This window comes from Dama dama, chromosome 5 (assembly GCF_033118175.1).
Source record: "Dama dama isolate Ldn47 chromosome 5, ASM3311817v1, whole genome shotgun sequence".
Lineage (NCBI taxonomy): Eukaryota > Metazoa > Chordata > Mammalia > Artiodactyla > Cervidae > Dama > Dama dama.
Window position 1 is genome coordinate 117,218,438 of NC_083685.1, and position 15,590 is coordinate 117,234,027.

General features: G+C 49.1%; 1 protein-coding gene across 3 annotated transcripts in view; it reads left to right on the forward strand.

Annotated features, from left to right (window-relative positions):
- The window catches only part of TANC2 (tetratricopeptide repeat, ankyrin repeat and coiled-coil containing 2), a 386,861-nt gene extending 372,183 nt beyond the window's left edge, over nt 1-14,678 (forward strand). For all 3 annotated transcript variants that reach the window (XM_061144314.1, XM_061144315.1, XM_061144317.1), the window contains 4 exons: nt 465-556; nt 2,445-2,591; nt 5,187-5,287; nt 6,870-14,678. In XM_061144314.1, the coding sequence (XP_061000297.1) occupies nt 465-556; nt 2,445-2,591; nt 5,187-5,287; nt 6,870-8,823 (2,294 nt within the window). In that variant the 3' untranslated portion in view covers nt 8,824-14,678. The remainder of the gene's footprint in view (nt 1-464; nt 557-2,444; nt 2,592-5,186; nt 5,288-6,869) is intronic.
- The last annotated feature ends 912 nt before the right edge of the window (nt 14,679-15,590 follow it).

The window sequence follows — 15,590 nt, forward strand, 5'->3', positions numbered from 1 at the left end:
AGAAGTGTTCATGGTTTCCCTTCTGCAGAGTACATGCTTAAAAATTAAAGAGACTGAACAGCTGAGGGTTTTGAGTCCCAGATTCTGAAATAAATCACCCTTTTTGGATTTTTTAAAATCTTACGGTGACATTTAACGTAAACCCTTTTCTCCCAAGTTCCTTATTTAAAGTAACTCCAGACTAAGCATTGCCTGCCTGAATACAACACGCAGGCTCTGCTGCCCTCCGATGGTGCAGACTCTGACCGTTTAGAGATTCTTATTTTAAGGTGAATACAAATCCAACGCGGCTTCTTGGCAGTGGGAGGTGCTGAGACACTCCCAGTTCTGAAAGACGAGGCCAGTGTTGTGGAGCAAGTTGTTCTCTCAGCAGAAATCCCCCCCAGGGTGTTTTTTTCACCTAGCTTCCTACCACCCTTACATTGTATGAGTTTTTTACCCATCATGCATCCTGTACACTACAGGTCCAGCCACATGGGCGATGGCCACCTCCAAACCAGACATCATGATCATCCTGCTGAGCAAGCTGATGGAAGAGGGGGACATGTTTTATAAGGTGAGGAGAAGAAGGAGCTTTCTCCAGATGGCCGCTGACTCTTCCCTGCACATAGACTTCACCAGAGTCTTGGTAGAATGGCATTGCTGTCAGTTCTGCTTCTTGGTTCTAGAGTCATCAGGAGAATGCCATCCCTCAGTGGAGGGCTCATAAGCTGAGGATCCCAGGTTTTGCTTTCTCAACAAGGGAGCAAGAGTAGCCTATACGTGCCCACAGCCGATCAACCTAAAGACCTGGTTTTTACCTGGTCGCTGATAGGCGGTGCCATAGATTCTACATGGAATCTGTTTATCAGAGCCTGAAAACCATGGGACAAGGAGAAGAAAAATAGGTAGTGCAGATATTCCCAGTCTGTGGGCAAGAGGCATTGATTTTAGCTTTTATGTTTACTATATGTGTAGACTTAAAAGTCTGTAGTAATAATAGCTTATCGGCCTCCCTGAGTAAGATAAGGAAACTGAAACAAAGAGCAGTTACAGACTGACTTGAAATCATTCGCTGAATGACAACCGGAAAAGATATGGAGTCTTATAGTCACAATTCAGGCTGAAGGCTCCATACCCTAACACACACACACACTCCCAGGGGCTGTAGGAAGGCCGTTAAGAATGCTCCATGTCAGAGTCATCTCATTGTATGAGGACTTGCTGAACCTTCTCCTCCTGAAGGTAAATGCAAATCCAACCCAGCTTTTGGCAGCGGGTGTCACTGAGACATGCCAGGCCCAGAGATGAGGAAATGACTGTGACACACATTATTTCCGCCTTACGTAAGGAGTATAGAGCTCCTGTGAGCAGAGTTGTATTTCCTGAGGACCATTGCGTGAAAGCTTGATAATCTGGGTCCCATAGACTTCTGGGAAGCTTGAGCTCTGGCCCAGTCTTGATTTTACATGACTTCACAGAAGGGCCTCTCTAGGTGTTGTGTTGATGGACTTGAGAATGGCAGTGCTGTCCAGAACCTAAGCCCGATTTATGACATAACTTCTGGCATCCTGAGACATGGTGTCCTGCCTCCTAATGAGAACAGCCAGAGCTACTCCTGTTCCCACCCAAAATTCTGCCTTGAAAGACTCCAAGTCTGTCCTCAGCTCAGGATCTCTGGCTGGAGTTACAACTACACAGAAGGAATGGAAGGAATAAAAAGATGAGCTAACAGAATGGGAGGTGCCTCCTGCACCATTCTGGGCTCAGCTTACAGATTTTCAGAAGAAAAATGTAAGAAAAGTTTAAGGCCCCTGTGACCCAGGTCCCTCGGTGACTCATAGAATTACTTGGAAAATGCCTCCTACCTAGTCAGGTGGAATCACAGATTCTCAGTTCCACTTCTCTAGCACCACTGTGCCCCATGCCTCTTCCAAAAACAGAAAGACTCACTGAGACTATTTTATCAGTAGTATTAGGGAAGCAACAGATAGACTGGTTTAGCTCACATCCTCTGTGAGGAAGACATGGCCTTTTCTAGAGGACTGGCAAGGTGGAACAAAAAGAGTTTTCCAGATAAGCCAAAGGTCAAGAAATAGTGATAAACTTGGAGCAATCGGGACTAGGAAATGCTGTGTCCCAGGGAGATTGGGCCAAGAACAGGCTCCTTCGGAATGAGTGCGATCAGTCGTTTGGGAATCCGGTTGGGAAGCTGGGGCCCCAGGTCTTTCATTTGCCAAAGCTTTGTGTCTCTGGCTTGTGTCTTGGGAATCTCCCTCACTACGCCTTGCCTGCCAGGCGAGCTTCCAGTGGAAGAGATGGGACCTTGTCCTTGCACCACTGGGGTGGAGGTGGGGAGGGCTCACCCTGAGTGGTAACCGCGGAGAAAGGACGGGACCGGGAACAGACCTCCTCAGTGGCTCTGCAGACCAACAGTGTGTTTTGCCATCTTGTGCCCCTACTAGAAAGGTAAAGTGAAGGAAGCCGCCCAGCGCTACCAGTATGCCCTGAAGAAGTTCCCCAGAGAAGGGTTTGGTGAGGACTTGAAAACCTTCCGGGAGCTGAAGGTGTCCCTCCTCCTCAACCTGTCTCGCTGTCGCAGGAAAATGAACGTAAGTGCCTCTCAGCCCAGCTCCTTTCCACAGCCCTGAGAGTTGATGATCCATGTCACGCCCTGGCTTTTACCAGGCCCCTGAAATCCTTGTCTGCCCCATTTGAAACTTGGTTGTCCTTCACAGAGCACTGACATTTGCAATTTAAAAGAAATCAAGACTTAAGCATTACAATCTGTATCTCAAACTGTAAAAAAAAAAAAAAAAAAAATGAATTCTGTGGGCACTTTGTAGCTTTCTGAATTTTCCTGATTCCCACTGAAAGTAATTTCGAATACTCATCACCATCCTGCCCTGCCCCCAAGTCAGGTTTTTGGTCTTTGGGAAAAGGTGAGCGCAGTGGATCCTGGAACTCACAGCTTCAATTAGATTCAATTGTAGTCATTCCCTTCCTTTCTGGGAGACCCCCTCATCATTTAAGGAAGGGCTGAAAAGAGGGCCCAGGACCACGGACTTCAAGGTTTAATGTGTAAGGCTAATCTTAAACTTTCACTTCTTTCCTCATCCTTTCATTCTAATGTGCCAGGTCCCTTCTTGTCACAGAAGGAGTCTCAGAACTCCTCCTGGTCCTTTGGTTCGTTACTTTAGTCCCTAAGTCATGTCCAACTCTTTTGCAACCCCGTGGACTTTAGCCACCAGGCTCCTCTGTCCATGGGATTTCCCCAGCCGAGAATACTGCAGTAGGTTGCCATTTCCTTCTCCAGGGGATCATCCTGAGCCAGGGGTCAAACCCGCATCTCCTGAATTGGCAGGTCCACCAGGGAAACCCCTCCTGGTCCTTTATTATCCCCTAAATAGCCCTTGGTTCTTCTTGCCTGCCTAGATACAGCCTGTGATGCCCTCAGCTGCTGCCCTCTTAATATACAGACACTGCTGAGCCAAGAACCCTCTCTCAGATCCCTGGAATAGCCAGGCTCATATCAGGAACCTCTGACATCCACCAGCCTGAGGTCTCAGGTTCCTCAGGAGACAAAAATAATCCTAGCCAAACAGGAACGTTTGAATAACGGAATGAAGAACTCAGGTGTCCAGCAGTGACCTTATAGCCTCTGTGGCAAGAGATCTTCTGTCAGCTCCAGAAAAATGACCTTTTGACCATCCATCTAAAAGCTGGCAGTGAGAAGAGCCCTGATAAATAAGCAGACTTGGGTGTCTCAGCACAGCGATGCCCTAAGAGGCAGAGTTTTTCCGGGTGCTGAGGAATACGGGGATGTGGTGGAGGTTCTCAGGGGGAAGCAGTGAGGTTCTGACGTGGAACAGGAGGCAGAGCACCGAGGGTCTGCTAAGCTCTGGCTGGTGAGCATGAGACGAAGCTCCAAAGCTGCCATCGACCTACTGGCCGCTTTGTGCCTCACAGATGCTCTGCTTCTTAAAAAAGTTCTAATTACCTCAGAAATAATGATCATTGCAAAAGAAAAAATTAACGGGTTAGGTTGAAAATAGTAGAGCTGGAAGCCAATGCTATAAGATAGGAGATTTTCTCTTAGGCACCACATAGGATTGCCTCCCAGGGCCACCTGAAATCTGTCAACTTTGGTAGAAAGTTGCCTGTTGACTTTTTTTTTTTTTTTTTCATTTTTACCTCCACCACAGGGCCTTTGCTCTGCTTTAGGAATCACAAGCTTAACCAGAGGCTACTGTGCTGTCCTATGGCTTTGATATTAGAAGAGGAGAAAACCTCCCCCTTTAGTGTGTAAAGGTGTCTTGAAAATGATGGCTTCATTGCCGTGGTTCCTGTTCCCAGGGCTTCATAGGACCAATGGAACCGTGTTCCTCCAGGGAACCTCAGTGATGGAGAGATGAGGTGACAGCAGAGACCCCAGTCACAGCCCGGCTTCTGTCTTGTTTCAAAATTGTTTTTTTAACTTTAAATGTTTCCTAAGCAAGGAACAAGTTAAGAGGAGGAGCAGGCCCCAGAAGCTTCTGTGAAACAGAAGGGAAGCTGCCGTTTCTTGAACATCTCCTGTGTAGGGGGCTTTCAAATGCTCTGTTGCTCTTAGTCCTACCTGGGAGGTCGGGACGGATGAGCAAACACGCGGGCTTACAGAGCAGAACCGAGAATTGAACCCAAGCCTGCCTGACATCCCTCCTCCATCCACTCTCCATGGCCAGTCAGTTCTTTTTCACACAACCCCATCTTCCCGGATTTTTCTTGCCCCTTTGAAGCCAAGGAATAGTGGGGGAGGCAGGTAGATGGGGGGTAGGATGAGGGTCCACACGAGATGCCAATGTGTGTGTTTGCCTCATACACAGGTGTGCAACAGGAGTTCAGGTTTCCAAATTCAAGAGCTTCGGTGGGTTGACATTTGGCTTCTGGGACAGAAAGAACATTGCTGCAGAAAGAGGGCAGACGAAAAGCATTTTTGTTCTTCAGGGTAGATAAATTCCCAGGAGCCACTGCAGGGCCACACAAGGCAAAATGCTGAAGGAACTTGCATTTGGGCCACGTGGCTAGAGCCGCGCCAGGCATGTCGAGAACCCCAGGTGCCCCATCCATAAATGTCAAAGAAATGTACCTATAATCTGTTTTCTTCCCAAGCTGTCTATTTCTCATATCTCTTCAATGACTCATTTGCACACCTATTGTAATGACAGGATTTTGGAATGGCGGAGGAATTTGCTACTAAGGCCCTGGAGCTGAAACCGAAATCTTATGAAGCTTACTATGCGAGAGCAAGGGCCAAACGCAGCAGCAGGTGAGGAGAGAGAGAGAGGGTGAGGAGCAAGAGGTCTCTCTCTGGAAATTTGGCCGAGGTGACACCGGCCACCCTGGGGCATTTGTACCCACTGTGTCTGTCCACGAGGACTCTCAGGGCCAAGCTTTGGGGACGGCCCCCCACCTACCCCAAGCACAGAGCACATCTTACAGCTTGCACACCTTTGGGGCTGTGGAGATAGAGCATTGTACTGTGGGAGAAAAATGCCTCTTCACTGTTGGAGAAAGGCACCTTCTTCCAAGAGGCTTCTGCCATCTCTCAGTTACTTTTTTTAACCCCCAAAACAGACAGCACAGAGACACCAGTCTCTTGAGAGAGAGCAGAATATCCTCCCAACCCTTTTAGAGGGAAAAGTAGGACGGGTCACGTATGACAGACTCCTCTTTCTTTGCTTAGAGGCATTTGGGGGGTCCCCTGCTCACTTAGTCTTCCTTCTGGGGCTCCCCTCTAGTCTGATGGCATCAGACCTCCTTCTCACCTACCCGCCCCTCCCAGCACCACACCATAAATGCATGGAACACAGGAGCACCTGGGGCCAGGACTGCGAGGGCCCCAGAGAAACCCATCCCTCACGCCCAGGGGGCAGGAAAGGCTCCAGAAAGATCTAGACTGCCATCAGTGATCTTTATAGATCATTGATCCCTGTCTTTGATGCCACCTGCCCAATGCTCTGCCCTTCTCCCCAACTCTCCCTGTCAGAGAACTGCTTCAGGTTCATGGCCATGACCAGGGAGCTGTTGTCCTGAAAATCAGACCCAGGTTAAGTCTCGAGATGACGGTGGCAGTGATCTTAGTCTTGGCTAAGTGGGGCGACAGAGGCCTCACAGAAGCTGGACTATCAGGTTCTCTTTCCCCTGGGATGGTTCCTTCCTCACAAGGCCACTGCCCCTTTTCTGGGCAAGGTTGACAGAGCGGAGGGGAATATCTCTGACAGTTTGTGTCCTTGTTTGTAAACGATAGTCTGAGTTTCCTAGTCAGCACACCTGATACCTGCCCAGCTCTGCCGTAGCCGGGTGGAGGAGCCACAGTGCAGCGGGGCAAGAGGTAGACAGGGCAGAAGAGGACAGGGTTCTTGCCTGGGATGGAACAGGCCTGAAAATTGGAGCCAAAATGTAAAGAAAAAAATTCTGCTGGATCAGCAAGATTCTTTAATATCGTAGTTACTGATTTGTTCCTAAGCTAATTGACAGTGACCCTGTAAATGACAACCCCACCCAACCCTCAGACTACCTGGTGTGCATTTGAGCACTAAGAGACACTTCCTGAAGGGCCTAGCTGGACTGAACAAAATGGGGACATTTCTCCACTGATCCCAGAGAGGCCAGAAGGAAGATGGAGGCTGAAGGAGCTAGGGAATCATTCTGGGCTCTTCCGGAATGACAGCCTGCCTATTTCCTTCCTTACAAATCAGACACAACGAAAGCCCCCAGACGCCCCCCATCCCCAACCCACCCCACTCAGGCGCTAACAGTTCTCTAAGACCGTGACTAGGTCCTCAGCTCCTGGTGATTCCTGTGATTCAGAATAACTCCAGTTCCTGTGTTTACATTTCGTCAAGCAGACAGTTTGCAGCAGCCTTAGAGGACCTGAACGAGGCCATCAAGCTGTGTCCAAACAACCGTGAGATCCAGCGGCTTCTGCTGCGGGTGGAGGATGAGTGTCGACAGATGCAGCAGCAGCCGCCGGTGCAACAGCAGCCTCCGCAGCAGCAGCTCCCAGAGGAAGCAGAGCCTGAACCCCAACACGAAGACATCTACTCCGTACAGGACATACTCGAGGAGGAGTTCTTGGAACAGGACGTGGAGAACGTGTCCATCGGCCTCCAGACAGAGGCTCGGCCCAGCCAGGGGCTCCCCATCATCCAGAGCCCACCCTCCTCCCCGGCCCATCGGGACTCAGCCTACATCTCTGGCTCGCCCCTCGGCTCGCATCAGGTTTTTGACTTCCGGTCCAGCAGTTCCGTAGGTTCTCCCACCAGGCAGAGCTATCAGTCCAGCTCACCCGCGCTGTCTCCAACTCACCAGAACTCACACTATCGGCCTAGTCCCCCACACACTTCCCCGGCTCATCAAGGTGGCTCCTACCGCTTCAGCCCACCTCCTGTGGGAGGGCCAGGCAAGGAATACCCAAGCCCGCCCCCTTCCCCTCTCCGCAGAGGCCCCCAGTACCGGGCCAGCCCTCCAGCGGAAAGCATGAGTGTCTACCGTTCCCAGTCAGGCTCCCCTGTGCGCTATCAGCAAGACACAAATGTGAGTCAGCTTCCTGGCAGACCGAAATCTCCGCTGTCCAAGATGGCCCAGCGGCCCTACCAGATGCCCCAGCTTCCCGTGGCCGTGCCCCAGCCTGGGCTCCGGCTCCAACCGGCCAAAGCCCAGATCGTGAGGAGCAACCAGCCCAGCTCGGCCGTGCATTCAAGCACTGTCATCTCCACGGGGGCCTATGGCCAAGTGGCCCATTCAATGGCCAGTAAATACCAGTCTTCCCAAGGAGACATAGGAGTGAGTCAGAGCCGGCTGGTTTATCAGGGGTCAATTGGGGGGATCGTAGGGGATGGGAGACCTGTGCAGCACGTCCAAGCCAGCCTGAGTGCGGGTGCCATCTGTCAGCACGGAGGGTTGACCAAAGAAGACCTTCCCCAGCGACCTTCCTCCGCCTACCGGGGCGGCATGAGATACAGCCAGACGCCACAGATTGGGCGCAGCCAGTCCGCGTCGTATTACCCAGTGTGTCACTCGAAACTAGACCTGGAGCGTTCCTCCAGCCAACTAGGCTCCCCTGACGTGTCGCATTTAATCAGAAGACCTATTAGTGTCAACCCCAATGAAATCAAACCCCACCCACCAACTCCTAGGCCACTGCTGCACTCCCAGAGCGTAGGCCTGCGTTTCTCTCCATCTAGCAATAGTATCTCCTCTGCCTCCAACCTAACACCTACCTTCCGGCCATCCTCCTCCATCCAGCAGATGGAGATCCCGCTGAAACCGGCATATGATAGGTCATGTGATGAGCTGTCGCCAGTGTCTCCCACGCAGGGAGGTTACCCTAGTGAGCCCACCCGATCCAGGACCACACCATTCATGGGGATCATAGATAAAACAGCCCGGACTCAACAGTACCCCCACCTTCACCAGCAGAATCGGACCTGGGCGGTGTCGTCCGTAGATACCGTTCTCAGCCCCACGTCTCCAGGCGGCCTGCCCCAGCCTGAGTCCTTCAGCCCACCGTCGTCCATCAGCAACATCGCCTTTTATAACAAGACCAACAATGCACAGAATGGCCATTTGCTGGAGGACGATTACTACAGCCCCCACGGGATGCTGGCGAACGGGTCCCGCGGAGACCTGCTGGAGAGAGTCAGCCAGGCCTCCTCATACCCTGACGTGAAGGTGGCTCGGACCCTCCCCGTGGCTCAGGCCTACCAGGACAACCTGTACAGACAGCTGTCCCGGGACTCTCGACAAGGGCAGACATCCCCTATCAAACCAAAGAGACCATTTGTGGAGTCTAATGTTTAAAAGACGTGTGTTGGAGTGAGACCCATATGTTTTCACTGCACATCTTCAGGCTTGGTTTCCCACATCCGAGGTAGTTCTCTGGCTTAATTTCTCATGTAGTTTCTGCGTGGTGTTCGGAGGTGGCAGCCCACGTGCTGAAATCCTTTGCATGCAGCCGACTGAGAAGCTGGCCTCCACGGAGCCGGGACTTGGGTTTCTTTCGTCCGTGCCCCAGCCACACGCTCTCTCCCTCTCTTCAGACGCCAGCGAGGAGATTGCTGTGCCCGCGTGCTTCAACCCAGGGAGATCAGACGCACTGGTCGGCTTTTTCCAGGAGACAATCGCTTTCACTGATGTTCTTGTTGTGTAAAATGTCTTTCTCCTTTTTTACGAAAATGAGATGAGATGTTCGCGTTCGTTTTATTCTAGGAACTTTTAGAAAGAGTGTGACGCCCCTCTGCCTTTGCATTCTTATCCACTGTTATCCAGATAGCAGCCCCCGAGCATTCTTGTGCCGTGGTCTCCTCCCCCCGGACCACCAGGTCCCTGCGGCTGTCAAGTCTAGAATGTTCATTTAGATTATTGCTGGTGTTCCTATGGGGATAAAGGATCGAGGAGAAAGAAGAAATAAGAAAAACACCAGTACAGTTATTTGAAATGTCACTCCATGGATTGCCCAAGAGGCATGGTAGGAACATTCAGGAAACAACCAGCCCTTTAATATCTCAGTCAGCTGAGGAAATTGGATGAGAATCATACATATTTTTAAAATACTTCACTGCAAACTATTCTTTTTATGTTTTTAGCCAAATTAACCATTAAACGCTACTGATTTTCCATGAGTGGGGGAGAGAATAAATAAGTATATGGTGGGGAGAGAGAGAAAAACTGTTCTGGATTCTCAGTGAAAGGCTGTAGAAAGTTCTTGTCTTGGAGAAATCTACTTGTTAGGTCCTGCGTCACTGACTGTCCACGCAGAGTAAATATATACTCTCCCCAGAGATTGACTGGCGTGGTAATCCTGTTAGTTGGATCTTTGCCTCAAGCCAGATTTTGTTCTACTGGCCCTCTTTTTTTTTTTTTTTTAACCCAGATGGTTTAGTGAAGAATTGGTTCTAATAAGGAAATTGAATCCTCTGGGGATGGTAAGACTGACTCCCAGAGCTTGCACCCAGGGCCATTGCATTCCATGGCAGATGTGGTCGTAACTCCACCCACCATAGTTTCAAGATCCGTAGTTTCATTATCTGTCATTACAGGAATTGTTTATTTTTTTTCTAAGTAGGAGTGTTTGGGAGAGGGGATGCTTTTTATTTTTTTTTGCCACTTATCACGTGGCATCTCAGTTCCCCAACCAGGGATCGAACCCGCACCCTTGCAGTGGAAGTGCAGAGTCTTAACCACTCGAATGCCGGGACATCTCAGGAGTGATATTTAAAATCCATACACAGTGAAGTGTTTCAGGGTGGAGAAAGACCCCTTTCAGCCCTCTGTAGGAGAACGTGAGATGGACAGTAAGCCTTCTGACCCCATGACCCTGCACCCATCGCCTGTGTCATGGTCATTTGCTAACCAGTCCTTTTGAGTGACTGAGGCCAGCATGTGAAGGACAACAAGAACCCTGGAACCAAAGCCTTAGCACAGGCCTGGCAGCAACTGTGCATCAGCTCTTAAATTAACAAACTAAACAAAAGGGAATCTGTTCTCTGTTACCAGGAATCATTCTGCTCTTGTTAGTAAAGGGCTACAGGAAGGGCAGTTTCCTGAACAGAAATCCAGATGTGACCAGACCTGTTTGTAATACTAAGTGTCCTCTGAAAAAATCGTTAAGTCATGGGGACCATGAAGCTGAAATCAGAAACACTTCTTTACTAACATAGGTTCTGCCAAATAGATGCACCCCTCCACCCACCCTCCCCAAGCCTGGAACAGGCCAGGATGTGTGTGTCTCTGTGCTGGAAGTAAATGGCAGGGCTGGTCCAAGACCCAGACTCTGCCCACTCTCTGATTTTTAAGGACTATCTCCCACTCAGCTAGCCCAGAGCGGACATCCCTGTCTCTTTTCTGCTCTCTCTTTCTCTCACCGAGATGATGAAATGTACAGCTGTAGCATCAGCCCATGACCAGGAGCCCAGCAGCCTCTCAGCATTCTCTGTCCAGGTCTCAGCCCTTTTGGGCTCTTTGCATCTCACCTTTCTTAACCACCTCTCACTGAGGAACTGCTGCCACATTTTGAAAATTTCTCAGTTTCTGTTAGAAAAGTGCCCCTGTTTATTCACAGCACCACACGTACCACCTGCTCTTGCCTGAGTGGGTGAGCAGGTTCTGTAGTTTTATAAATATGCCACTGATGCCACTTCTTCTGAGCATGTCTCTTAGGATTTTCTAGGGCAGACAGGTTTAGGGTCCATGTCTTATTGGACAAAACACCTAAACTGTCAGCAGTCAAAATACAATTCGTTTGTAGGCATTGTAAGAGGGCGTGAATACCACTACTGGGCGCCAGTTGTTTTTGACTAAAAAATGCCAACTGGACCTTACTGGAGCAGGAGACAAAGTTTTTCTTTATAAGCAGACTGCCTGTGCCCTGTTTTGCTACTTCACTGCCATGGGATGATCTTAGTACTGTATGTTAGAGACGCCCCCTCACCTGCTGGCATCAGTGTCTGGCTTCAGGTGGGGCGGGGGGGGGAGTTTTTCAGATCAACCTGGTAAGTTCCACTCACCCACTTCACATCACCCTGAGACGGAGACAGCGGTGACAAACTTCAGCTTACAGGTTTCTCATCAAATCGTACCTTCCACTCACCCAGAATTCTTGCACTAATGGGTTTCCATCACATCGTGTCTATAATGGGTGCACTTTATTGTTTGAATTTGTAACTCTTGATAAATAACTGGATATTTAAGTGTGAGTAATGTCTTCATTAGAAAATAGCAAAAGCGCCCTTGTCTCTTAGTGTATTTTTCAAAGGGATAAAAAAAGGAAAGCAAGCAAGCAGTGGATCACAACATTTATAGCACAAGAAATAACTTGTATATAAGCATCAAAAAGAGTAAGACTTTTTAAAGACAAAAAAAAATATTTGCAGTGATTTTAAAGTGCTTTTCCAGCAATTTTCTTAGGGACTCCTGAGACATGGTTACTTTATTTACTGGATCAGTAAGGCACACAATTAACAATTAAAAATTAATGTTTATTTACAAAGTAAAGGGAAAACCCTGTGTAACATGAGAATTTGGCATGGACAAAATGGAGACCATTTTGTATCTGCTCTTGTATCTTCTCCAGGTTGCAGACGTGCGCTATTAAAAGTCCCAAGTTAATAGAGCACAAACCCTTCCCGTCCCTCTCCCACATGCCCTTCTTTCTAGATGTGTTTAACTTGAAGGCTCAGGAAAACTCCACGAATTAGAATCATGTACAGTACCCAAGGTCGTTGTCCAGAGATATGAGTTTGCTAATTTAGTTAAGCCTGGATTATTAAACACTTTTCCTAAGTTACTGTAAACAGAACAGCTTAGAGAAAGGTATTCTTGGTCCTTATATTGTACAGTAGTTTATGAACCCCCATCTCTAAATATTGGTATTTTTATATCCCAGAGATGTACCCAATAGAAAAATGAATCCGTATCTAATTTAATGTCCATAAGTATTTTCCTTAGATTTTAGTCACAGTGGGGTTTTTTTGTGGATGTCCCCTTGCTTCACCACACTTCACCACTAGGTGTCACTGTGGCTCTGCACCAGGCTTGTCTGGTAGCAAAGAATGGCAGCATCTCCGGGAGCCACAGCCAGGCCAACAGGCAGGCCAGCAGGCTGAGGATCCAGGAAGGAGGGAACAAAGGCCTGGAAAGGGGTCTTCACACATCTGTGCCAGTTGCGGCAGGATACGCTCTTTGAACACTACCTGCTTGGGACCTTCAGCCAGGCAGAGACTGGGGGTAGGCTGACCAGATCTCCCTTGCTCTCTCCGGTGGATGGATGGGAAGGTAGAAGACCCCTCCCTTCCCCATGAGCACCCCTCTCAGTTCTCTCGGCCTCCAACTTTTATAACTCCAGAGGTGTCACAGTTGGATGGTTCGACTCAAAGATAGTTATTTTTCTACTGCAGAATTGCCTTGGACAACACCCGTTGCTCACTGAATCTTTGCCACAAAAATGGAACAGGCACCCCCATGGGGCAGGGTGTGCCCAACCCCATCCCAGCCTCAGCACCCCAACCCCCACCCTGCCTGTCTGTCCCTGGGCTGCCCACTCCTCCAAAAGCCACCCCGAAGAGGCAGCTGCTGCTGCTCCCACACCAGGCCTGTGCTGCCTGGTGGCGGCGGTGTGCGCGCTGGGAGGTAGGGCTTTCTCTTCCTTCTCCTCTAGGAATTCCAGACTGACCATCTACCATGACTAACAACAATGAACAAAGGGCTTAGGGGTAGGAGCTACCTACAAAGACGTGTCACGGAAACCTTCACCATGCAATGCCTTGAACTCAGCTCTGGCTGCTCCCAAGACGAGGTGGCTGGCTGGGGGCCTGGACGCAAGCACAATGGGGCTGGTGGAGCCGCTGTGCAGAGGTACTTGAATACTCACTGGGTCTTCATCAACTTTTATAACACAGACCACTCAAGGGCTGAAGTGTTGGTAACCTGCATTTCTGTGTCCAATGCCTCGCAGCAGCTGAACCACCCTGAGATGCTTATGGCCAGCTGATGGCCACAGTCAGAGCTTTGAAAGTCAGTACCAAATGAACACGTTAATTGGACACCAAAAATCAAGTGTTACTTTCATGTTTCCTCACCCGTTTCATCTCATTTCTTCCTGCTGACTCTGTGGTATCTCCGCTAAGCTGACCTGTCAGGTTTTCGCTGGACACACACAGGTGCAGACCAGCATCCCTCTTGTTTTTTTTTTTTACGCCTACTCTGTGGAAAGGAAGGAGCCTAGCTGCTTTGTTGTTGTAGCACTCGCTAGCTGGATTTTTCTTTTGCCTAATCACTAACCAGAACACCTGGTTAGGGAGACTCGACTCAATCCCTTTGGTTCCCAGGACCAGACAGAGTTATTTCTGGAAAATTCAGTACTTGAATGTACCTGCCTTATTGTGAACCAACTTACTGGAAAAAAATTAGGAATGCTGGCTCCAGATCTCTTCATCCTTCACAGGTTATTCTGGAAATCCTGTAAGTTACACTTCCTGTTCCAGTTTGGGGTTTTTTTTTTGGGGGGGGGGGGAGGTGTTGTTTTCATTTCTATTTTTTCCTCTTTGGCTGATTCCTGCTGAGTGGGGCCAGTTCCTCGTCAGGCTCAGGGCAGGTGCCATTCTCAGGCATGGCCTCCTTTCCATCCAGCATAGCATCTTTGTCTCTGTTCTGTCTCCTCCAAATCCAAGATGATTTTAATTAGTACAGACCTGTACAGTCTACAATTAAAGAGTGATTTGTACTAACATGATTTTGATTCTTCCTCCTCTTTGCTGTCCTTTCAAGACACTTGCTGGAAAAAGCTTTAATGCACTTAGTTTTCCTTTAGGTTTTCTATAACTCAGATGTAAAGGACTTTCTCTGTACAGTATATTATCCAATGCATGTTTGTTCTTTATCCTGATATATTGAACACCACACGGTTGTGAACTCGTGCAGTGGGGATGTCCCACACCCAACAGAGGCATCTAGCCCCCTGTGTATAAGGAAAGACATTTTCCTTTGCTGTACTTGCTTGAGCAGTTTTATTGTCTGTACATGTGAGCTGTGTGAGATAGATGTGAAAAGTTAAATGAATGCAATTTCCTGCCCATGTATACAGATCGCCATCTGTACAATGAACTGTATGTATGAAAGCAAATGTACTTATTTATAAATGGGTAACACTTGGAAAAACATGGTGTTGTGGTGCTTTCTCCTTTCATTACAGTACCTCTCCAGGAGCTGACTCGGGTCACCGTCACTGAGGCCCACCATGCTAAGGATGCCTCCCAAGGGACAGCTCACTGGGCCCCAATTCCTCATGATTTGGCTGGTCGTTCATGGGATATTTAGAGTCACCCCTTTGGGCTCTTGTTCATTCAGAGAAGTTACAGAGCTCTCTTGAGAGCTGGACACTGTGAGGGGCTCAAGAGAACCGTGGACAAGACAGTCCTGAGGGCCCATCAGCCAAGGCCCACTGCACTCATTGAGACAGAGGAGGCTCTTTCTCCCGTGGAAGAGGTCTCTCCAGCCAGGCCAAGGGAACACTGAGTTCCTCCTTGTTTGATTTTAATAGCTGAGGCTACACCTCAGTCCAGTTACCGTCCCAAAATCCAAGGCTGCCCATCAGAGCTGTTAGATTGAGAGACTGCATGCCCGAGGCAGGGGGACAGCACCAGTTCTAGTTCCCGAGGCTGACTTGGTTAAAGCTGGAAGCCCACTGCTTCCAGTGACTTTTTTTTTTTTTCCCAGAAGTCCGGCCAAGGGGCTTCCCTTTGGTCTGATGGTTAAGAATCCAGCTGCCAGAGCAGAAGACACATGGTCAATTCCTGGACCTGGAAGATCCCACGTGCTGTGGGGCAACTAAAGCCCGAACACCCTAGAGCTCCTGCTCCGCAACAAGAGGAGCCTCTGCAATGAAAATAAAGCCTGCGCACCGCAACTAGAGTAGCTCCAACAAAGACCTAGCGCAGCCGAAAATAATAAAATTCAATTTTAAAAAAGAAAGAAATCTGGTCAGAAATTTCCAATCCTCACCATATAGGGAATTAGGCAGCTGCACTGTGGAGAGGTTACAGATTTCCGGAATCTGGCTGGAGACTCAATAC